The 20,185-nt window shown below is 40.0% G+C and overlaps 1 protein-coding gene across 1 annotated transcript in view; it reads right to left on the bottom strand.

Annotated features, from left to right (window-relative positions):
• Nucleotides 1–20,185, bottom strand: part of Dnah7 (dynein axonemal heavy chain 7) — a 262,532-nt gene that overhangs the window by 217,296 nt on the left and 25,051 nt on the right. The window contains 3 exon segments of the mRNA XM_052192567.1: nt 3,152–3,271; nt 8,187–8,312; nt 10,591–10,666. Coding sequence (XP_052048527.1) covers nt 3,152–3,271; nt 8,187–8,312; nt 10,591–10,666 — 322 coding nt within the window.

The following is a 20,185-nucleotide window of genomic DNA, read 5'->3' as shown; positions in this document are numbered from 1 at the left end:
GAAACAAAGGGATGGAGAAGCCATTTATAATTTGCAAGGGTCTGCCTCAATGGCTCTCAACCTGTGTTATGACTCCTTTGAGAGTCAAATGACTCTTTCGTAGAGGTCATATGTCAGATATCCTGCATATCATATATGCACATTTATATTATTATTCATAACGGTAGCAAAATTACAGTTATGAAGTAACAACAAAATAATTTTATGGTAGAGGGTCACCACAGCCTGAAGAATTGTATTGAAGGGTCACAGCATTAGGAAGTTGAGAGCCACTTCGCTATCTACATATTGGGTAATAGACAGCTAGGAAGATAGCTTATCTGATGAAGCACTTTCCGTGTAAGCATGAGGACATGAGTTCAGTCCCCAGAACACACAATATAGCAGTGCACTCCAGACTCCAGTGTTGGATGGGCAGAGATTGGAGGATCTCTGGGGTTTCCAGAGATCCAGTAAAGCCAAACTCACAAACCTCGGCCAATAAGAAAACCTGTCTCCAAAAACTAAGTGTAGCCATCTAAGGACAACATCACATGCACATGTGTATGTACCTCAACACGCATGATTGCTTGCATGTACATATGTGCATATGTGCATATGTGTGCAAACATGCACACAGTAAAAATGTGCATACCAATGGCAGAAGAAATGGGAATTAAGATGAAGGGGACACAGATGGAGTCTCAATGAATGGTGGTCAGAAAACAGGTCTTCATAGATAGAAAAAGATTGGGCTTCAAAGTTAGAAATCAAAACATGATGACTGGAGAGTCATAAGTATGTGAAGATATACACAGACATAGATAGACAAAAATTATAAGGCCAATTGGAAAATAATGTGAGTGAGTATGACATTATATACTAAACTGAGGAATAAACGTCCGTGAACAGTGGGAATTTTCAGCTCTAAGCACCTACATTAAAATACAAGAAAATTCCACTAGACGTTAAAAAAAGGGCAAACTAAACTCAAGACAAGAAGGGAAGAAGCTGTACCAACAAAATAAAAAAAAACATAACAAGTCAACATGCCCATGGTCCAGTGTGATGGAAGCAAGTCCTCATTTGTGCTTCCCTCTTCACAAGTGTCTTTAGTTTGGATCAAGTTGACAAAAAACTAACCAGCACAGTGCTGTACCATAGACAAGCCTTGGAGGCATGCTTCCCATAAGAAACCCAAAAGAAATGGCCACATGCAGCTGAAGTGTAATTTCCCAAAGAGAAAAGTCCACAGAGACAAAACTACAATCAGTGATCAGCAGGGGCTTATGGGATGGAGACTAGGTCGTGACTGCCAAGGGAGAAAGTGTTTGTTTGGGGCAAAGAAAACATTCTGGAATTTAGTGGTGATGACTGCCCAGCTGTATGAATGCTATATAAGCCACAGCTCTACACCTATATAAAAGTGAATATTACAGTAAGTAAATAAAATCTCAAAAATAACACTGCTATGATCAGTGTGGAGGTACTGAGAAACTGTAGATGAACAATAGGGATTTTTAAAAGCCACAAATTTTAGGGTTCTCTGGGAATGGTCCAGAAGAAGACTACCAGGCTTACAAGAGAGTACGTAATTGTTATGGACGCGATGTGGTTTGAACGCGGGTAGGTATGCTCCGCACATGTTCGGTAAGGGCCTAGAGCTCAGAGGACAGATGTGATGCTGCAGTGGCTGAGACCAATGAAGTGATGGAATTGATGTAAAGACGAGGAGGCCTCAGGAAGTAAAGACAGGAGGCCTCGGGAAGTAAAGACTCAGGAACTAAAGACAGGAGGCCTCGGAAGTAAAGACAGGAGGCCTCGGGAAGTAAAAACAGGAGGCCTCGGGAAGTAAAGACAGGAGGCCTCGAGAAGTGCCCCTTTTAGGAGACAATGAAGTGAGGAGAATCAGAAAAAACGCAAGGGTGTGAGTGAAGAGCTGGAAAAGCAGAGGTGCAGAGAGATGTGGGTCTAGAAAGTGGACAGACCTCAGCAGCTGCTGAGGGCCAGGGGGCCTGCAGGCACTAGTTCATGTCACTAGTTCATCTGTTGTGAGCTGGTTTCTGCCTTTTAGAAATGCTGAACACATCCTGGCTCACCAAAAGGTGCTTAGAGTCAATGTGAACGTTCTAGGACTGTGAACGTGCAGTGCTAACCAATCTACATTTTTATCAGAAAAGAAATCAATGAAGTTTTGAGCTCTGCTCTATTCTGTGACACCATCTTGCTCAAGTTTGAGGTGGGTTCTGTCCCCAGAGCTACAGGTTGAGGTAATCCATCCATGTCCTGTCCTGAAGACATCATCTTCTGCTCTGCACTTTTATACAGTTCCATTCTTTATCTATCTGCTTTCTACCTTTATTTTTCTGACAACGACATATAATTTAATTTATAATCTAATAAAAAGGTTAGCTTTTTAAAAGTAATATTATTTTAATTTATTGGAGAAAAAAAGATTAAAAAATATATTTAATCTTAAATGATCAAGACACATGTCTACTTAACTTTTAGAAATCATGAGTGGCCAAAACTTTTGTGTCTTTTGTTAATTTCAATTTGACCTAATTTAAATGCCCTATATTTAATAAATTAATGACCGAGATAGAGACAATTGTCCTACGTGACCCCATGTAATTGTCTGGCACCAATGTAATTAATTATCATATGTGTCTATTACATTCTGGAGGACCAATCCAAGGAGATATTTAATTGTGTTTTAACAGATCTAATAGCACTGAGGGTATAGAGTTTTTTTAAAGCCATATGCATTCCCTTCTGGGTCATCCTCTAAATGCCTCTGTGTCCCTCCCCTAAAGCCATGAGAGAGCACAGCCTGTGTCTGGCATGTAGATGTCACACCAAGCCTGGGTGACTAGGGCATGATCCCTTCAGCCTGGCGCCCAACAGCTCTCGGAGCAAAGGCAATAGCAACACAGTTACAAGAAGGCCACCGTTAGTGACAAGCATTTCAACTTCTTTCTGCTCGTTGCTGTCTACAACATCTGGACATGTTGCAGACCAAGATAATTAAGGACAAATTTAACTCTGAGACAGAAATGTGTTAAAAAAAAAAAACTTGTTGAAATGGATTTTCTAGAAGTTGTTAAAATGAAACACTTCACCAATCACATCTCTAAACTTAAACATTCTTACTGAGAGTCCAAAACGTTACGTTTTAAGTAGCGTCTCCTTGGCAGATTCCATGTGTTTAATGACAATGTTCTGAAAACCTGACAGCTCTAATGCATCCTGGCGGTTGTGAAATTCTTCTATGTCAACTAAACGCAATTTCCTGCAAGAGATAAAAATAAACAGCAATTTGAGATAAAGATTTTGTGGTGCTTATGATTTTGCTAATTTGTCTGTTCTGAAAAATACCGTATTCCTAGATTTATCATCAAAATCTGTACTCTATAAAGTTGAATTGTCAAGAACATGAGGTTTTCTGTGGTGGTCAGCTTTCTGTTGCTGTGTCAAAATGCCAGAGAAAGACAAGGGCGGAAAGCTTTGTTTTGGCTCCTGAATTCCAAAGTTTCAGTTCCTGGCCTGTGGCTTGGCTGTCTTGTTTCAGGGCCTGTGGTGATGCAGAGTTTCATGGGGGAGCGACAATGATGACTCAGAAGTGTTCAGGCTAAGGCAGCAGGGAGGAGGGAGGCCAAGGCAGCTGGGAGGAGGGAGGCCAAGACAGCTGGGAGGAGGGAGGCCAAGACAGCTGGGAGGAGGGAGGCCAAGACAGCTGGGAGGAGGGAAGCCAAAGCAGCTGGGAGGAGGGGGGCCAAGACAGCTAGGAAGAGGGAGGCCAAGACAGCTGGGAGGAGGGAGGCCAAAATAGCTGGAAGGAGGGAGGCCAAGACAGCTGGGAGGAGGGAGACCAAGACAGCTGGGAGGAGGGAGGCCAAGATAGCTGGGAAGAGGGAGGCCAAGACAGCAGGAAGGAGGGAAGCCAAGACAGCTGGGAGGAGGGAGGCCAAGAAAGCAGGGAGGAGGGAGATCAAAGCAGCTGGGAGGAGGGAGGCCAAGACAGCTGGGAGGAGGGAGGCCAAAATAGCTGGAAGGAGGGAGGCCAAGACAGCTGGGAGGAGGGAGGCCAAGACAGCTGGGAGGAGGGAGGCCAAGACAGCAGGGAGGAGGGAGGCCAAGACAGCAGGGAAGAGGGAGGCCAAGACAGCTGGGAGGAAGGAAGCCAAGACAGCTGAGAAGAGGGAGGCCAAGACAGCTGGGAGGAGGGAGGCCAAGACAGCAGGGAGGAGGGAGGCCAAGACAGCAGGGAGGAGGGAGGCCAAGACAGCAGGGAGGAGAGAGGCCAAGACAGCTGGGAGGAGGGAAGCCAAGACAGCTGAGAGGAGGGAGGCCAAGATAGCTGGGAGGAGGGAGGCCAAGATAGCTGGGAGGAGGGAGGCCAAGACAGCTGGAAGGAGGGAGGCCTAGACAGCTGGGAGGAGGGAGGCCAAGACAGCTGGGAGGAGGGAGGCCAAGACAGCTGGGAGGAGGGAGGCCAAGATAGCTGGAAGGAGGGAGGCCTAGACAGCTGGGAGAAGGGAGGCCAAGACTGCTGGGAGGAGGGAGGCCAAGACATCTGGGAGGAGGGAGGCCAAGACAGCAGGGAGGAGGGAAGCCAAGACAGCAGGGAGGAGGGAGATCAAAGCAGCTGGGAGGAGGGAGGATAAGACAGCTGGGAGGAGGGAAGCCAAGACAGCTGGGAGGAAGGAGATCAAGGCAGCTGGGAGGAGGGATGCCAAGACAGCTGGGAGGAGGGAGACTAAGGCAGCTGGAGGAAGGGGGAAGGGCAAAGAGCCTTTGAAAGTGCAGGGCTTGAGGATAAGATACAATCTTGGAGGGCAGGCCTCCAGGATCCACTCTCTTCAGCTAAGACCCACCTCCTTAGTTCCTGAGTTTCCTTCATTTCCCAATAGGCCTAAAGATGGTGAACTCACAAAGGGATTAATCTACTGAGGCCAGAGCCCTCTCCATCCACTCACTCCCCAAAGCCTTACCTCTGACTACTGAGGAACTGAGAACAAGCCTGAAGTTGAAACATTTGAGCCTCATAGCGGACGTTCCAGACCTAAACCATAGCAGTGACTGAAATTTTAAAGTAATGTATATATTTAGATTCAACAGGAATATGACACTGTGGAGTGTCACTGCAAAGTGGAAGAATATAGTAACTGGAATTTGATGAGAATTTAAACTGGGCTTTCACAGAAACCAGAAGGGTTGAACAGAAAGGGTGGTAAAGCTCCGTGCATTCAGAGATGGCTTCTAACGCCAAGAACAATACTTCCAAAGGATGTCCTGAGGAGCAGGGAGCCTGGGGAGAGGAAGCTCTCTGCCAAGGAAGCCCCAGACCCCCAAATCCTAAACCTGTGTGACTTTCTAAAGACAAGACTTGCTGAAGCCCAGATCAGTCACAGGGATGCTTGTAAGATACTTGGGGGGAAAATAGAATATATCTTCATTTATATGTAAAATGTTTGTTAAACATGCTTTAAGATGTTGCAACAAATCACCAATTATTGAGTACTCTGTGTGGTGCATGTATGTATGGGGGTGTCTTGGTTTGGGTTCTACTGCTGTGAGGAGATGCCATGACCAAGAATTCTTAGAGAGAACAACATTTGATTGGAGCTGGCTTATAGGATCAGAGGTTCAGAGTCTTACTCCATTATCATCAAGGCAGGGGCAATGGTAGGCATGGTGTGGGAGGGGCTGAGAGTTCACTTCTTGATTAGAAGGCTCCTAGGAGAAGACTGGCTCTTCTGCACTGGGCAGAGCTTCAACCCCACCCCCACGGTGATGCACTTCCTGCAACAAAGCCACACTTCCTGTAACAAAGCCTGCTACTCCCTGGGCCAAGTATATTCAGACCACCACAGGGGCATCTGCACGCATGTGGTTAAATGAGTACAGAACAATCCCCAGCACTGCAACTGTTCAGTGTGTCACTTCTTTGTCTTCTTTGGAGGAAAGATGAAGGGTGGCATCACATTTACCACAGGTGCAGGGATGCCCCACGTTTTAGGGGGTCTAAAGAAAGGTTGTCTTTAAGAAATCTAATTTTGAACCAACCCTGCATCCCTGGGATAAAGCCTACTTGATCATGGTGGATGATCGTTTTGATGTGTTCTTGGATTCGGTTGGCAAGAATTTTATTGAGTACTTTTGCATCGATGTTCATAAGGGAAATTGGTCTGAAGTTCTCTTTCTTTGTTGGATCTTTATGTGGCTTTGGTATCAGCGTAATTGTGGCTTCGTAGAAGGAATTGGGTAGTGTTCCTTCTGTTTCTATTTTGTTGAATAGTTTGAAGAGTATTGGTGTTAGGTCTTCTTTGAAGGTCTGATAGAATTCTGCACTGAAACCATCTGGTCCTGTGCTTTTTTTGGTTGGAAAACTTCCTATGACCCCTTCTATTTCTTTAGGGGTTATGGGACTGTTTAGATGATCTATTTGGTCCTGATTTAATTTTGGTATTTGGTATCTGTCAAGGAAATTGTCCATTTTCTCCAAATTCTCCAGTTGTGTTGAGTATAGGCTTTTGTAGTAGGATCTGATGATTTTTTGGATTTCCTCAGTTTCTGTTGTTATATCCCCCTTTTCATTTCTAATTTTGTTAATTTGGATACTTTCTCTGTGCCCTTTGGTCAGTCTGGCTAAGGGTTTATCTATCTTGTTGATTTTCTCAAAGAACCAGCTCCTGGATTCATTGATTCTTTGTATGGTTCTCTTTGTTTCCACTTGATTGATTTCAGCCCTGAGTTTGATGATTTCCTGTCTTCTACTCCTCCTGGGGGAATTGGCTTCTTTTTGTTCCAGGGCTTTCAGGTGTGTCTTTAAGCTGCTAGTGTATGCTCTCTCCATTTTCTTTTTGGGGGCACTCAGTGCTATGAGTTTTCCTCTTAGCACTGCTTTCATTGTGTCCCAAAGATTTGGGTATGTTGTGCCTTCATTTTCATTAAATTCTAAAAAGTCTCTGATTTCTTTCTTTATTTCTTCTTTGGCCAAGGTGTCATTGAGTAGAGTGGCCCCTTGTTCTGGAAAGACTCAGTGAAGCAGTATAGGGCAAAACCAGAACAGGGAAGTGGGAAGGGTTGGGTGGGAAAACAGGGGGAGGGAAGAGGGCTGATGGGACTTTCGGGGAGTGGGGGTATAGAAAAGGGGAAATCATTTGAAATGTAAATAAAAAATATATCGAATAAAAAAAAAGAAAAAGAAAAAAAAAGAAAAAATACAGGCATATTTTTGTTACCATCCAAATGAACTTCAATTTAAAACTGAAAAAAATCCTTTTACATTCTTCTAGTGAATGCTGCATGTGTTTTATTAAAGAATTCTTTTATTTTAAAAAAAGAAATCTAATTTTGCATTACTTCAGTAAATTTTAAAGCGTGTGTCCATATCAACAGATTGCTGAGGTGCTTCTGTGAGATTTATAAAAGGTCCGTGAGAGAGAGCACATGAAGCTAGAGTTCCCATGCAGCATGGTAGGTCCTCTTCTGTCTGATGGGGTAAGGCTTTTTGTTCCTGGTGCACCAAGAAACCTTTATATCCACCCCTGCTAAGCCCTTCCTGTCCACAGCTGCTCTGCCCTGCTAGAAACACCTGGGAGGCAGGCCATGCTCCCCATCAGCTGTCAGGGGACTTCAGTGCAGGCTATTAATTTGGGCAGTGTTTATCATGTTTATGAACTAGTCTGAGCACTGCAGCAGCTAATGTTAGGGGTCACTGAAAACAAGGTGTGGACACTGAGTCTCTTTCTGAGAGTATCCTTAAAGCACATATGGTGATTATACAGAGAAGACATGGCTTAGATGTAAAACAGAGTGTTCCCTTATTATTCTATATGTTACATATTATTTATTAAAGCCATGTTTTCATATTTGCATTATAATTTTAATTAATTTTAATTTACAATTAAAATAATAAAAGAAATAAATCATATACGACTAAAATATCATATCATTTTTTTTAAAATTTTAGTGAGAGGGCATAGATGATGGCTTAGTGGTTAAGAGCACCCACTATTGCACAAACCCAGGTCATCTCCTAGAGCCAACACCACAGGCTTAGAGCCGACCATAACTCCAGACCTGGGGAAATCCAACGACCACCCCAGGTACCTGGCACGTACATGTAGACAAAACACTCACAGACATTAAATAAATAAAGTTAAATTGTTTTTAGTTTCAAAAAGCCCAGAAATACTCACTTAAAAGTGCTATGCCATAGATCCAGCACAGCCAGCATTGTAGGGTTCATTGCGTTCAAGTGGTCCCTAATGTAACTGCATGCAGATAGGAAAGACCTCCTCCATGGCTTTGGCAAGACCTCCATTCTGAAATAGAAAGAAAAACTGAGGTATCTTCCCTGAAAACCAAAAAAGTCATTAGCTTGGGCATTTGGCTCAGTAGTAGAGCACTTGCCTAGATCACCCAAGGTCCTGTGTTTAGTTCTAAGAACTACAAAAAGTATTTTTTTATAATAAATATATATTTTGAGTAATAATCATTTTTGTTCTAATATCATCTCCTAGAAATTACAAAAATATGACCCTATACATTGTAGCAGATGTACAGCTTGGTCTTCATGTGGGTCCCCCAACAACTGTAGCACGGGCTATCGCTGAACCTGTTGTCTGCCTGTGGATCCTATTCCCCTAACTGGTCTGCTTTGTCTGGCCTCAGTGGGAGAGAATACACCCAGCCCTGCAGAGATGTGCCAGGGTCACGAGGAGGGGAGACTGGGATGAGACAGGGGGGTGGGGGCTGTGATCAGGATGTAAAGTAAATAAATTAATTAATGAAAAAAGTAGTAGAAATTTAAAAATATGTAATTATATTCTACAACATATACTCTGTGGTTAGCATAACTTAATCTTGACAATAAACATAAAGTTCGTTTTAAATATTTAACATATAAGGTATACTTGTCTCTAAATACTTGATCCTATTTAATCTGTAAATAATGTACAATGATCTAACGCAAGCAATGGCAAGTTAGCTTTTCTAAATGAAGACTATGTCTTCACTTCAGTTGCTTTGATATAATACTCTGACAAAAGGCAATGTAAGGGAAAGAGAAGTTTTCAGCTTATAATTCCAAATTGTAACCCATTGTAAAAGGAAAGTCACAGAGGAAGGAGCTCAGAACAGCTATTGAATCATATGCAGTCCAAAGAAAAGAGATAATATATGCATGTTGAATAGCTCAGGGCCCAATCTAGGAAATGGTGTTACCAGCAATGGGTTCAGTATTCTTAAAAACATGAACAACCAAGACAATCCTGCACTGACATGCTTATAATACAACCTGATATAGGTAATTCTTTATTAAGGACTCTCATTCTGGTGATTCTAGATTGTCAAATTGGAAGTAAAGACCAACTAGTACAAATTATGCTTTTATATATATATCATGTTAGTAAAATTTCATTGATAATTTAAAATCATATTCTTTCTTTTAAACCCTAGTAAAATGGTCCTTAGGCTTCTTTTTAATCCATTCATTTCCATGGTATTAACTCTCAAAACAGCAGACCTCAGTTGAACAGAAGGAATTTTTTCTATCCCTTTCCCTGATTCAATTCCTACTCCACAAGCCTCCCAGCCTTGGAGTGACGACAGCTTCTCATGCTTATCTAGGAATTTTCCCATACAAAGCTTGTGCTGTTGTTGAAAAATTAAAATTATTTTAATCTATGTTTTATGTTTCAAATATTTAAGAATTGTACTCTGAAATACTACTTTTTCAGAAAAAAATGTACAGTGTTTTGTTTTACCATATGTTCTGAATCCATCAATAAATAAATTGAAATATTCTGTGGATGTATTTGGTCTTTTTCAATGTTGCCAATATGTTTTTGTACAAACTATCACCAACTTTCCATGCTTTAGTACCTGAAGCCTGATCTACATGCTGTGGAGACACAAGGCCATAGCAAGTCCTTCCCAAAAGATTTGTGTCTTGTTTGTTTGTTGAGTGAGTTTTTCGTTTGTTTGGCTTTTGGTGTTTTTCTGAGACAGGGTTTCTCTGTGTAATCCCAGCTTTCCTGAAACTTGCTCTGTAGACCAAGCTAGACTTGAACTCACAGAGATCTGCCTGTCTCTTACTCCGGAGTGCCAGGATTAAAGGTGTATGCTGCCACTGCCAGGCTCACAACACGATTTTTTAATTTGGTCAGTTGGTTAGTTGGTATAGTTTTGTTTTGAGACAGGAGCTCTCAGACTCACTTATGAGAAAACTATGTAGATATGGCACGAACATGCGCGCGTGCATGTCTGTGTGTGTGTGTGTGTGTGTGTGTGTGTGTGTATGCTTATTACATATTTCTGAGAACAGTAATTCTTTTAAAATTAATCACTTAAGCTGTTTTAGTTCTGTAATAAAGAGAAATTTATGCATTTATAAAGAATATATATTTAAATAAGTAAAAATATAGATAATATATTTATAGATATATAACATAAAATATATAAATTAAAGCACATATATGAGAAATGTATATATGCATATATGAGAAAATGCAAACATGAGGGCATCTCTTTTGAATTTGGCAGTAGTTCTATATTGTCGGTCATCCAGAGTGAACACTAGTAGGAAACGTGCTCACTTACTCAGCACGGTGTGGTGGGAGTTCAGCGGTCTTGCTATCATCCTCTTTTTCTCTGGGATCTTTCAAAACAAAGTCAACTAAAAAAAATTGAAAAGTTTGGATAAATAACCTTAATTACAGCATATTTCTAAGAAAAATAATTCTATTAAAATTAATCACTTAAACTGTGTTAGTTCTATAATAAAGAGAAATTTGTGCATTTATGAAGAAAATTTTGTGAGGAAAACAAAAAAATCAATCAAGCCTGTGTCTGTGTTCTCTTTCTTAACAATGTGTTCCTATTGCTTCATTTGGAAATGATAACTGACTTTAATATTATACTTTTCTTTATACTTATTTCATCAAAAGCACTCTTGTTGAATTGTAAGTCAACAAAAAGAGGAGAATTTCTTTCCCTGGAAAAGCACACATTGCCTTGTTGCATTTGAAATTGCATAAGAGTGTCACACAGGCATTATAAAATCAGCCCAGCAAGCAAGCCCCTCTGCTCCTGTCCGCTGTGTCCTCAATCACAATGACTCCATTTTCCTGCCTGTCTTTCAAGATGCACTTTCTACAGTGCAAAAATGTGCTGCTACCCCCTGCTGAAAATTCTTCAGACAGTCCTTTTACTTTCAAATTCTTTAAAGAGAAGCACTCAAACCCTTCTCAGATACTTTCCCTTTTCCTCAAATGCACCTTAGACTTTGACCAACATTGTGGCTCACAAGTCTAGAACAGCCTTTGAAACATGTCTGCTGTTGCTTGTGTCATTGCCTGGACTAAACATATTAGCTAGTAGACATTTCTCAGGTTTCAAGATTCCATCCAGGAGCTGTGAATGCTACACACATGGATTCCAAGGACTAGGTAGGCAGAGACCAGAGGATCTCAAATTCAAAACCACCCTAAGCTAGTGAGTAAAGGCTGGCCTTGCCTACTCAGGGAGACCCTGTTTTCATCCCCACCTCCCATGCCACAACTGCAGAGTCAGTTCAGAAGATTCTAGAGTATACCCTAAGTCAAGCTGACCTTCTTTACACCCTAAGTCAAGCTGACCTTCTTTATATATATATATATATATATATATATATATATATATATATATGTATATATTCTTTGTTTACAATCCAAAAGCTTTCCCCTTTCACAGTCCCCCCCCCCCCATATGTCCCATAAGTCCTCTTCTCTCCATCCATTCTCCTATCTTTCCCCCTCCCCTTTCTCTGTCCTGGTACTCCCCTACAATGCTGGATCAAGCCTTTCCAGGATTAGGGCCCTCTTCTTCCTTCATCATTGGAATCATTTGATATGCTAATTGTATCTTCAGTATTCAGAGCTTCAGGGCTAATTAATATCCACTTATCAATGATTGCATTCCATGTGTATTCTTTTGTGATTGCATTACCTCACTTAGGATGATATTTTCCAGTTCCACCCATTTGCCTAAAAAATTCATGAATTCATTGTTTTTAATTGCTGAATAGTACTCCATTGTGTAAATATACCACATTTTCTGTATCCATTCCTCCACTGAGGGATTCCTGCACTGATTCCAGCTTCTGGTTATTATAAATAAGGCTGCTATGAACATAGTGGAGCATGTGTCCTTATTGCATGCTGGGGAATCCTTTGGGTATATGCCCAGGAGAGGTAGAGCAGGGTCCTCCGGAAGTGTCATGTCCAGTTTTCTTAGGAATCGCCAGACTGATTTCCATAGTGGTTGTACCATTTTACAATCCCACCAGCAGTGAAGGAGTGTTCTCTTTCTCCACATCCTCACCAACACCTGCTGTCTCCTGAGGTTTTAACCTTAGCCATTCTGACTGGTGTGAGGTGAAATATCAGGATTGTTTTGATTTGCATTTCCCTAATGGCTAATGATGTTGAGCATTTCTTAAGGTGCTTCTCAGCCATCCAAATTTCTTCAGGTGAAAATTCTCTGTTTAGGTCTGTACCCCATTTTTTAATAGGGCTATTTGGTTCCCTGGGGGTCTAACTTCTTGAGTTCTTTGTATATATTGGATATTAGCCCTCTATCGGATGTAGGATTGGTGAAGATTTTTTCCCAATTTGTTGGTTGCCGTTTTGTCCTTTTGACAGTGTCCTTTGCCTTACAGTAACTTTGTAATTTTATGAGATCACATTTGTCAATTCTTGATCTTAGAGCGTAAGCTATCGGTGTTCTGTTCAAGAACTTTTCCCCTGTGCCTATGTCCTCAAGGGTTTTCCCCAGTTTCTTTTTTATTAGTTTCAGTGTGTTTTACGTGGAGGTCCTTGATCCACTTGGAGTGGAGTTTAGTACATGGAGATAAGAATGGATCAATTTGCTTTCTCCTGCATGCTGACCTCCAGTTGAACCAGCACCATTTGATGAAAAGGCTATGTTTTTTCCACTGGATGTTTTCAGCTCCTTTGTCAAAGATCAAGTGACCATAGGTGTGTAGATTCATTTCTGGGTCTTCAATTCTATTCCATTGGTCCACTTGCCTATCCCTGTGCCAATACCATGCAGTTTTTAACACTATTGCTATGTAGAATTGCTTGAGGTCTGGGATACTAATTCCCCCAGAAGTTCTTTTACTGTGGAAAATAGTTTTAGATATCCTGGGTTTTTTGTTATTCCAGATAAATTTGAGAATTGCTTTTTCTAACTCAGTGAAGAACTGAGTTGGGATTTTGATGGGGATTGCATTGAATCTGTATATTGCTTTTGGCAAGATGGCCATTTTAACTATATTAATCCTGCCAATCCACGAGCATGGAAGATTTTTCCATTTTCTGAGGTCTTCTTCAATTTCCTTCTTCAGTGACCTGAAGTCCTTGTCATATAGATCTTTCACTTGTTTGATTACAGTCACACAAAGATACTTCATATTGTTTGTGGCTATTGTGAAGGGTGTCATTTCCCTAACTTCTTTCTCAGCCTGCTTATCCTTTGAGTATAGGAAGGCAACTGATTTGCTTGAGTTGATTTTATAACCTGCCACTTTGCTTAAGTTGTTTATCAGCTGTAGGAGTTCTCTAGTGGAGGTTTTTGGGTCACTTAAGTATACTATCATGTCATCTGCAAATAGTGATAATTTTACTTCTTCCTTTCCAATTTGTATCCCTTTGACCTCCTTCTGTTGTCTAATTGCTCTAGCTAGAACTTCAAGTACTATACTGAAAAGATATGGAGAGAGAGGGCAGCCTTGTCTAGTCCCTGATTTTAGTGGGATTGCTTCAAGTTTCTCTCCATTTAGTTTGATGTTGGCTACTGGTTTGCTGCATATTGCTTTAACTATGTTTAGGTATGAGCCTTGAATTCCTGTTCTTTCCAAGACTTTTAGCATGAAAGGATGCTGAATTTTGTCAAATGCTTTTTCAGCATCTAATGAAATCATCATATGTTTTTTTCTTTGAGTTTGTTTATGTAGTGGATTGCATTGATGGATTTCCTTATATTGAACCATCCCTGCATCCCTGGGATGAAGCTCATGTGATTGTGGTGGATGATCGTTTTGATGTGTTCTTGGATTCGGTTAGCAAGAATTTTTGAGTATTTTTGCATCGATGTTCATAAGGGAAATTGGCCTGAAGTTCTCTTTCTTTATTGGAACTTTGTGTGGTTCTGGTATCAGTGTAATTGTGGCTTCATAGAACGAGTTGGATAGTGTTCCTTCTGTTTCTATTTTGTGGAACAGTTTGAAGAGTATTGGTGTTAGGTCTTCTTTGAAGGTCTGGTAGAATTCTGCACTGAAGCCATCTGGTCCCGTGCTTTTTTGGTTGGGAGACTTTCTATGACCCCTTTTATTTTTTTAGGGGTTATGAGCCTGTTTAGATGATCTATTTGATCCAGATTTAATTTTGGTGTTTGGTATCTGTCTAGGAAATTGTCCATTTCCTCCAGATTCTCCAGTTGCGTTGAGTATAGGCTTTGGTAGTAAGATCAGATGATTTTTTGAATTTCCAGAGTTTCTGTTGTTATATCTCCCTTTTCATTTCGAAGTTTGTTAATTTGGATACTGTCTCTGTGCCCTTTGGTTAGTCTGGCTAAAGGTTTATCTATCTTGTTGATTTTCTCAAAGAACCAGCTCCTGGTTTTGTTGATTCTTTATATGGTTCGCTTAGTTTCTACTTGATTGATTTCAGCCCTGAGTTTGATGACTTCCTGCCTTCTACTCCTCCTGGGTGAATTTGCTTCTTTTTGCTCCAGGGCTTTCAGGTGTGTCATTAAGCTGCTAGTATATGCTCTCTCCATTTTCTTTTTGGAGGCACTCAGGGCTATGAGTTTTCCTCTTAGCACTGCTTTCATTGTGTCCCATAGATTTGGGTATGTTGTATCTTCATTTTCATTAAATACTAAAAAGTCTTTGATTTATTTATTCCTTGACCAAGGTATCATTGAGTAGAGTATTGTTCAGTTTCCATGTGTATGTGGGCTTTCTGCTGTTTTTTTTTTTTTTTTTTTTTTTTGCTATTGAAGACCACTTTTACTCCATAGTGATCTGATAAGGAGGCATGGGATTATTTCAATCTTCTTATATTTGTTGAGGTCTGTCTTGTGACCAATTATATGGTTGATTTTGGAGAAGGTACCATGAGGTGCTGAGAAAAAGGTATATTCTTTTGCTTTAGGGTGAAATGTATATATATATATACATGTTAAATCTAATTGGTCCAAAGCTTCAATTAGTTTTACTGTGTCCCTGTTTAATTTCTGTTTTCCTGATCAGTCCATTGAGGAAAGTGCAGTGTTGAAGTCACCCACAATTATTGTGTTAGGTGCAATGTGTGCTTTAAGCTTTAGTAAACTTTCTTTTATGAATGAGGGTGCCCTTGCATTTGGAGCATAGATGTTCAGGATTGAGAGTTCTTCTTGGTGTGTTTTTCCTTTGACCAGCAAGAAGTGTCCCTCAGTGTCTCTTTTGATGACTTTAGGTTGAAAGTCAATTTTATCTGATATTAGAATGGCTACTCCGACTTGTTTCCTGAGACCATTTGCTTGTAAGATTATCTTCCAGCCTTTTACTCTAAGGTAGTTTTTGTCTTTGACACTGAGGTGTGTTTCCTGTATGCAGCAAAATGTAGGATCCTGTTTACATATCCAGTCTGTTAGTCTATGTCTTTTTATTGGGGAATTGAGTCCATTGATGTTAAGAGATATTAAGGAATAGTGATTATTACTTTCTGTCATTTTTGATGTTATCTTTTATATTTGATTGGTTATCTTCTTTTGGGTTTGATGAAAGAAGTTGGGTTGATTGAAGATATTTGCTGGCCCTTTAAGTTGTAAATCTTCATTCTCATCTATGCCTATAATCCTTATTATTGTGTCCTGGATTTCCTGGATGTTTTGGGTTACAAGCTTTTTGCATTTTGCATTTTCCAGGGTGAAGTTTCCCTCCTTGTATTGGTGTTTTCCTTTGTAGGGCTGGGTTTGTGGTAAGATATTGCATGAGATCTGCCCAGGATCTTCTAGCTTTCATAGTCTCTGGTGAGAAGTCTGGTGTGATTCTGATAGGTCTTCCTTGATAAGTTATTTGGCCTTTTTCTCTTACTGCTTTTAATAATCTTTCTTTATTTAGTACATTTGGGGTTTTGATTATTATGTGACGGGAGGTATTTCTGTTCTGATCCAGTCTGTTTGGAGTTCTGTAGGCTTCTTGTATATTCATGGGCATCTCTCTCTTTAGGTTAGGGAAGTTTTCTTCCATAATTTTATTGAAGATATTTGCTGGCCCTTTAAGTTGTAAATCTTCACTCTCATCTATGCCTATAATCCTTATTATTGTGTCCTGGATTTCCTGGATGTTTTGGGTTACAAGCTTTTTGCATTTTGCATTTTTCTTTAACTGTTGAGTCCATGGTTTCTATGGTATCTTCAGCATCTGAGATTCTTTCTTCTATCTCTTGATTCTGTTGTTGATATTTGCATCTATGGCCCCTGATTTCTTCCCAAGGTTTTCTATCTCCAAAGCTGTCTCCCTTTGAGATTTCTTAGTTGTTTCTACTTCTGATTTTAGATCCTGGGTGGTTTTGCTTAGCTTCTTCACTTGCTTGTTTGTGTTTTCCGTAATTCTTTAATAGAGTTTTGTGTTTCCTCTTTCATGACCTCAGCCTGTTGACCAAAATTCTCCTGTATTTCTTTAAGCGATTTTTGCGTTTCCTTCTTATTGGCTTCTGAATTCTCCTGAATTTCTTTCAATGATTTTTGTGTTTCCCTTGTAAGGGCTTCTATCTTTTGATTCATTTTCTCCTGAATTTCTTTAAGAGATTTATTTATGTCCTTCATGTGATCCTGTAACAGCATCATGACTAGTGATTTTAAATCCATATCTTGTTTTTCTGGAGTGTTGGTGTATCCATGACATGTTGTTAAAGGAGAATTGGGTTCAGATGCTGCCATATTGTCTTGATTTCTGTTTGTAAAGTTCCTGTGTTTGCCTTTTGCCATCTAGTTCTCACTGGTGTTAGTTGGTCTTGTTATCAATTCTGGACTCACCAGTGCAAGCTTCCTCTTCGCAGCTGGTCTACAGGTGCACAGCTGGCCTCCTGCAGTGCCTGGAGCCTGGGTGCAGTGGCCCAGGCTGTTCCCAATCCCGAAGAGGAGGCCTGAAGCCTCCCGCCAGAGGCCTCAGGGCTGGATCCTCTGCTCTGCAGGGCCTGACTCACTCCAAGGTGACCTTTTTGTCCTTTGATACCTCCTCCTCACTGCACTTGGTGTTCTCTTTCATATCTTAAATGTCTGTTCTCTGGAAGGCTAAATCAATCAATGCATTCTGATTTTACCACCCTTTAGTGGAACACTCAGCATGTATACTCTACTATCGCAATCAACTAGAAAACCTTTCTTAAAAGTACATATTCTAAGGTTCTGGCTTCAGGGACTTTAGTCTAGATTGGACCAGAAATCACTATTTTAAAAATTATTCCTGTTTCTGGTCTGCACATATACCTGCAGCAGTTGTGAATTACAAAACCATGCTCCACCCCACAGCTCTGTCTACCTCTTAGGAGGCTTGCTCGAACCTGGGATACCCAGGGCAGCCAACACTAGAGACAACCAGATGGCAATGGAAAGTACAAAAATATAAACAATAGAAACCAATACAACATGGTACCATCAGAAAACCCAGCTGTCCTACTACAGCAAGCCCTGGATATCTTAACACACCTGAAGAGCAAGTCTGTGATCTTAAATCCCATCTCATGAAGATGGCAGAGGCCTTTAAGGAGGATATAAATAATTCCCTTAAAGTAATATGGCAAAACACAATCAAACAAGTAGAAGCCTTTAAAAAGGGAACAAATAAGTCCCTTAAAGAAATATGGGGGGAAAGCAGGCAAAGAAAATGAACTAAAAATGGAAATAGACACAATAAAGAAAACACAAATGGGGGCAAACCTGGAGATGGAAAACCTAGGAAATATATATATATATATATATATATATATATATATATATATATATATATATATGCAAGTGTCACCAAGAGAATAAGACAGAAGAGAGAATTTCAGGTGAGAAAGATGGCATAGAAGGAATAGAAACATCAACCAAAGAAAATGTCAAATGTAAAAAGCTCCTAACTCAAAAACATCTAGGAAATTTGGGTCACTATGAAAAGACCAAACCTAAGAATAATAGGAATAGAATAGGGTAAAGATTCCCAGTTCAAAGGGTTAGAAATTATCCTCAACAAAAAAATCACAGACTAAGAGCTGTAGAGATGGCTCAGAGGTTAAGAGCACTGATTGCTCTTCCAGAGATCCTGAGATCAATTCCCAGCAATCACATGGTGACTCACAACCATCTGAAATGAGATCTGATGCTCTCTTCTGGTGTGTCTGAAGACAGAAACAGTGCACTTGTATACATACAATGAATAAATAAATCTTTAAAGCAAAATCATAGAATAAAACTTCCTAAACCTAAAGAAAGAGATGGCTATAAACATACAAGAAACTTACAAAACACCAAATAGATTGGACTAGAAAAGGAAATCCTACCACCACACAATATTCAAAATACTAAATGTATATAACAAAGAAAGGATATTAAATGCTACAAGGGGAAAAGCCAAGTAACATGTAAAGGCAGACCTATCAGAATTACACCTGACTTCTCAACAGAGACTCTAAAAACCAGAAGATACTGGACAGATGTCTTTCAGAGACTCTAAAAGCCAGAAGATACTGGACAGATGTTAACCTAGACTACAATAATCGGCTAATATCTCAATCACCATAAACAGAAAAATTCCATGAAAAAGCCATATTTAAACAGTACCTTTCTACTAATCCAGCACTACAGTGAATACTAGAAGGAAAACTAAAACAAGGTGAGAAAACACAAGAAATTAATCATCTCATGCAAAACCAAAAGAAGAGAATCGTAGACAAATAGTAATATCTCTAACAACAAAATAAAAGGAACTCACAATCATTGGTCATTAATATCTCTCAATATCAATGGACTCAATTCACTAAAAAAGACACAGGCTAATAGACTGGATGCCTAAGCAGGGTCCATCATTTTGCTGCATCTAAGAAACACACCTCAGCAACAAAGATAGACAATGCCTCAGAGTAAAGGGCTGGAAAAAGATTTTCCAGGCAAACAGACCCAAGAAACAAGCTGAAGTAGCCATTCTAATATCTAATGAAACAGACTTTCAACCAAAAGTTATCAAAAGAGATGGAGAAGGTCATTTCATACTCATCAAAGGAAAAATCCACCAAGATGACATCTCCATTATGAAAACCTATGCACCAAATGCAAAGGCACCCATATTTGTAAAAGAAACATTATTAAAGTGCAAATCACACATCGAAGCCCATACAATAATGGTGAGAGACTTCAGCTCCCTACTTTCACTAATGGACAGGTCATTAAAGCAGAAACTGAACATGGAACAATGAAATTAACCTGTTGTAAACCAAATGAATTTAATAGATATCTACAGAAACTTTTACACAGAATACAAAATAACATATCTTCTTCTCAGCACTGCACAGAAACTTCTCCAAAACTGACCATATAACCAGGCACAAAACACGCCTCAAAAGATGCAAGAAGATTGAAGTAACCCATTGTATTCTATCAGATAATCACAGATTAAGGATGGACTTCAACAACATCAGAAACCACAGAAAGCCCACATACTAATGGAAACTGAACAATTCTTTACTCAATGATCACTTGGACAGAGAAGAAATAAAGAAGGAAATTAAAGTTTTTCTATAATTCAATGAAAATGAAGGCACAACATACCCAAACTTCCAGGAAATGATGAAAGAAATGCTAAGAGGAAAATTCATAGCACTACATGACTTTATTAAGAAACTGGAGAGAGCTCATACTAGCAACTTAATAGCACACCAGAAAGCTCTAGTATAAAAAGAAGCAAAACCACTTAAGAAAAGTAGAGGGCAGGAAATAGCCCAACTCAGGGCTGAAATCAATCAAATTAGAAACAAAGAGAACAATACCAAAAAATCAACAAAGCCAAAAGCTGGTTCTTTAAGAAAATCAACAAGATGGATAAGCCCTAGCCAAACTAACTAAAAGGCACAGAGACAGTCTCCAAACTAATAAAATCAGAAAAGATGGATAACAACAGAAACTGAGG

Source organism: Apodemus sylvaticus, chromosome 9 (assembly GCF_947179515.1).
Source record: "Apodemus sylvaticus chromosome 9, mApoSyl1.1, whole genome shotgun sequence".
In the NCBI taxonomy this organism is placed as follows: Eukaryota; Metazoa; Chordata; class Mammalia; order Rodentia; family Muridae; genus Apodemus; species Apodemus sylvaticus.
The sequence above is the reverse complement of the archived record's forward strand: the minus strand, read 5'-3'. Positions and strand labels throughout refer to the sequence as shown.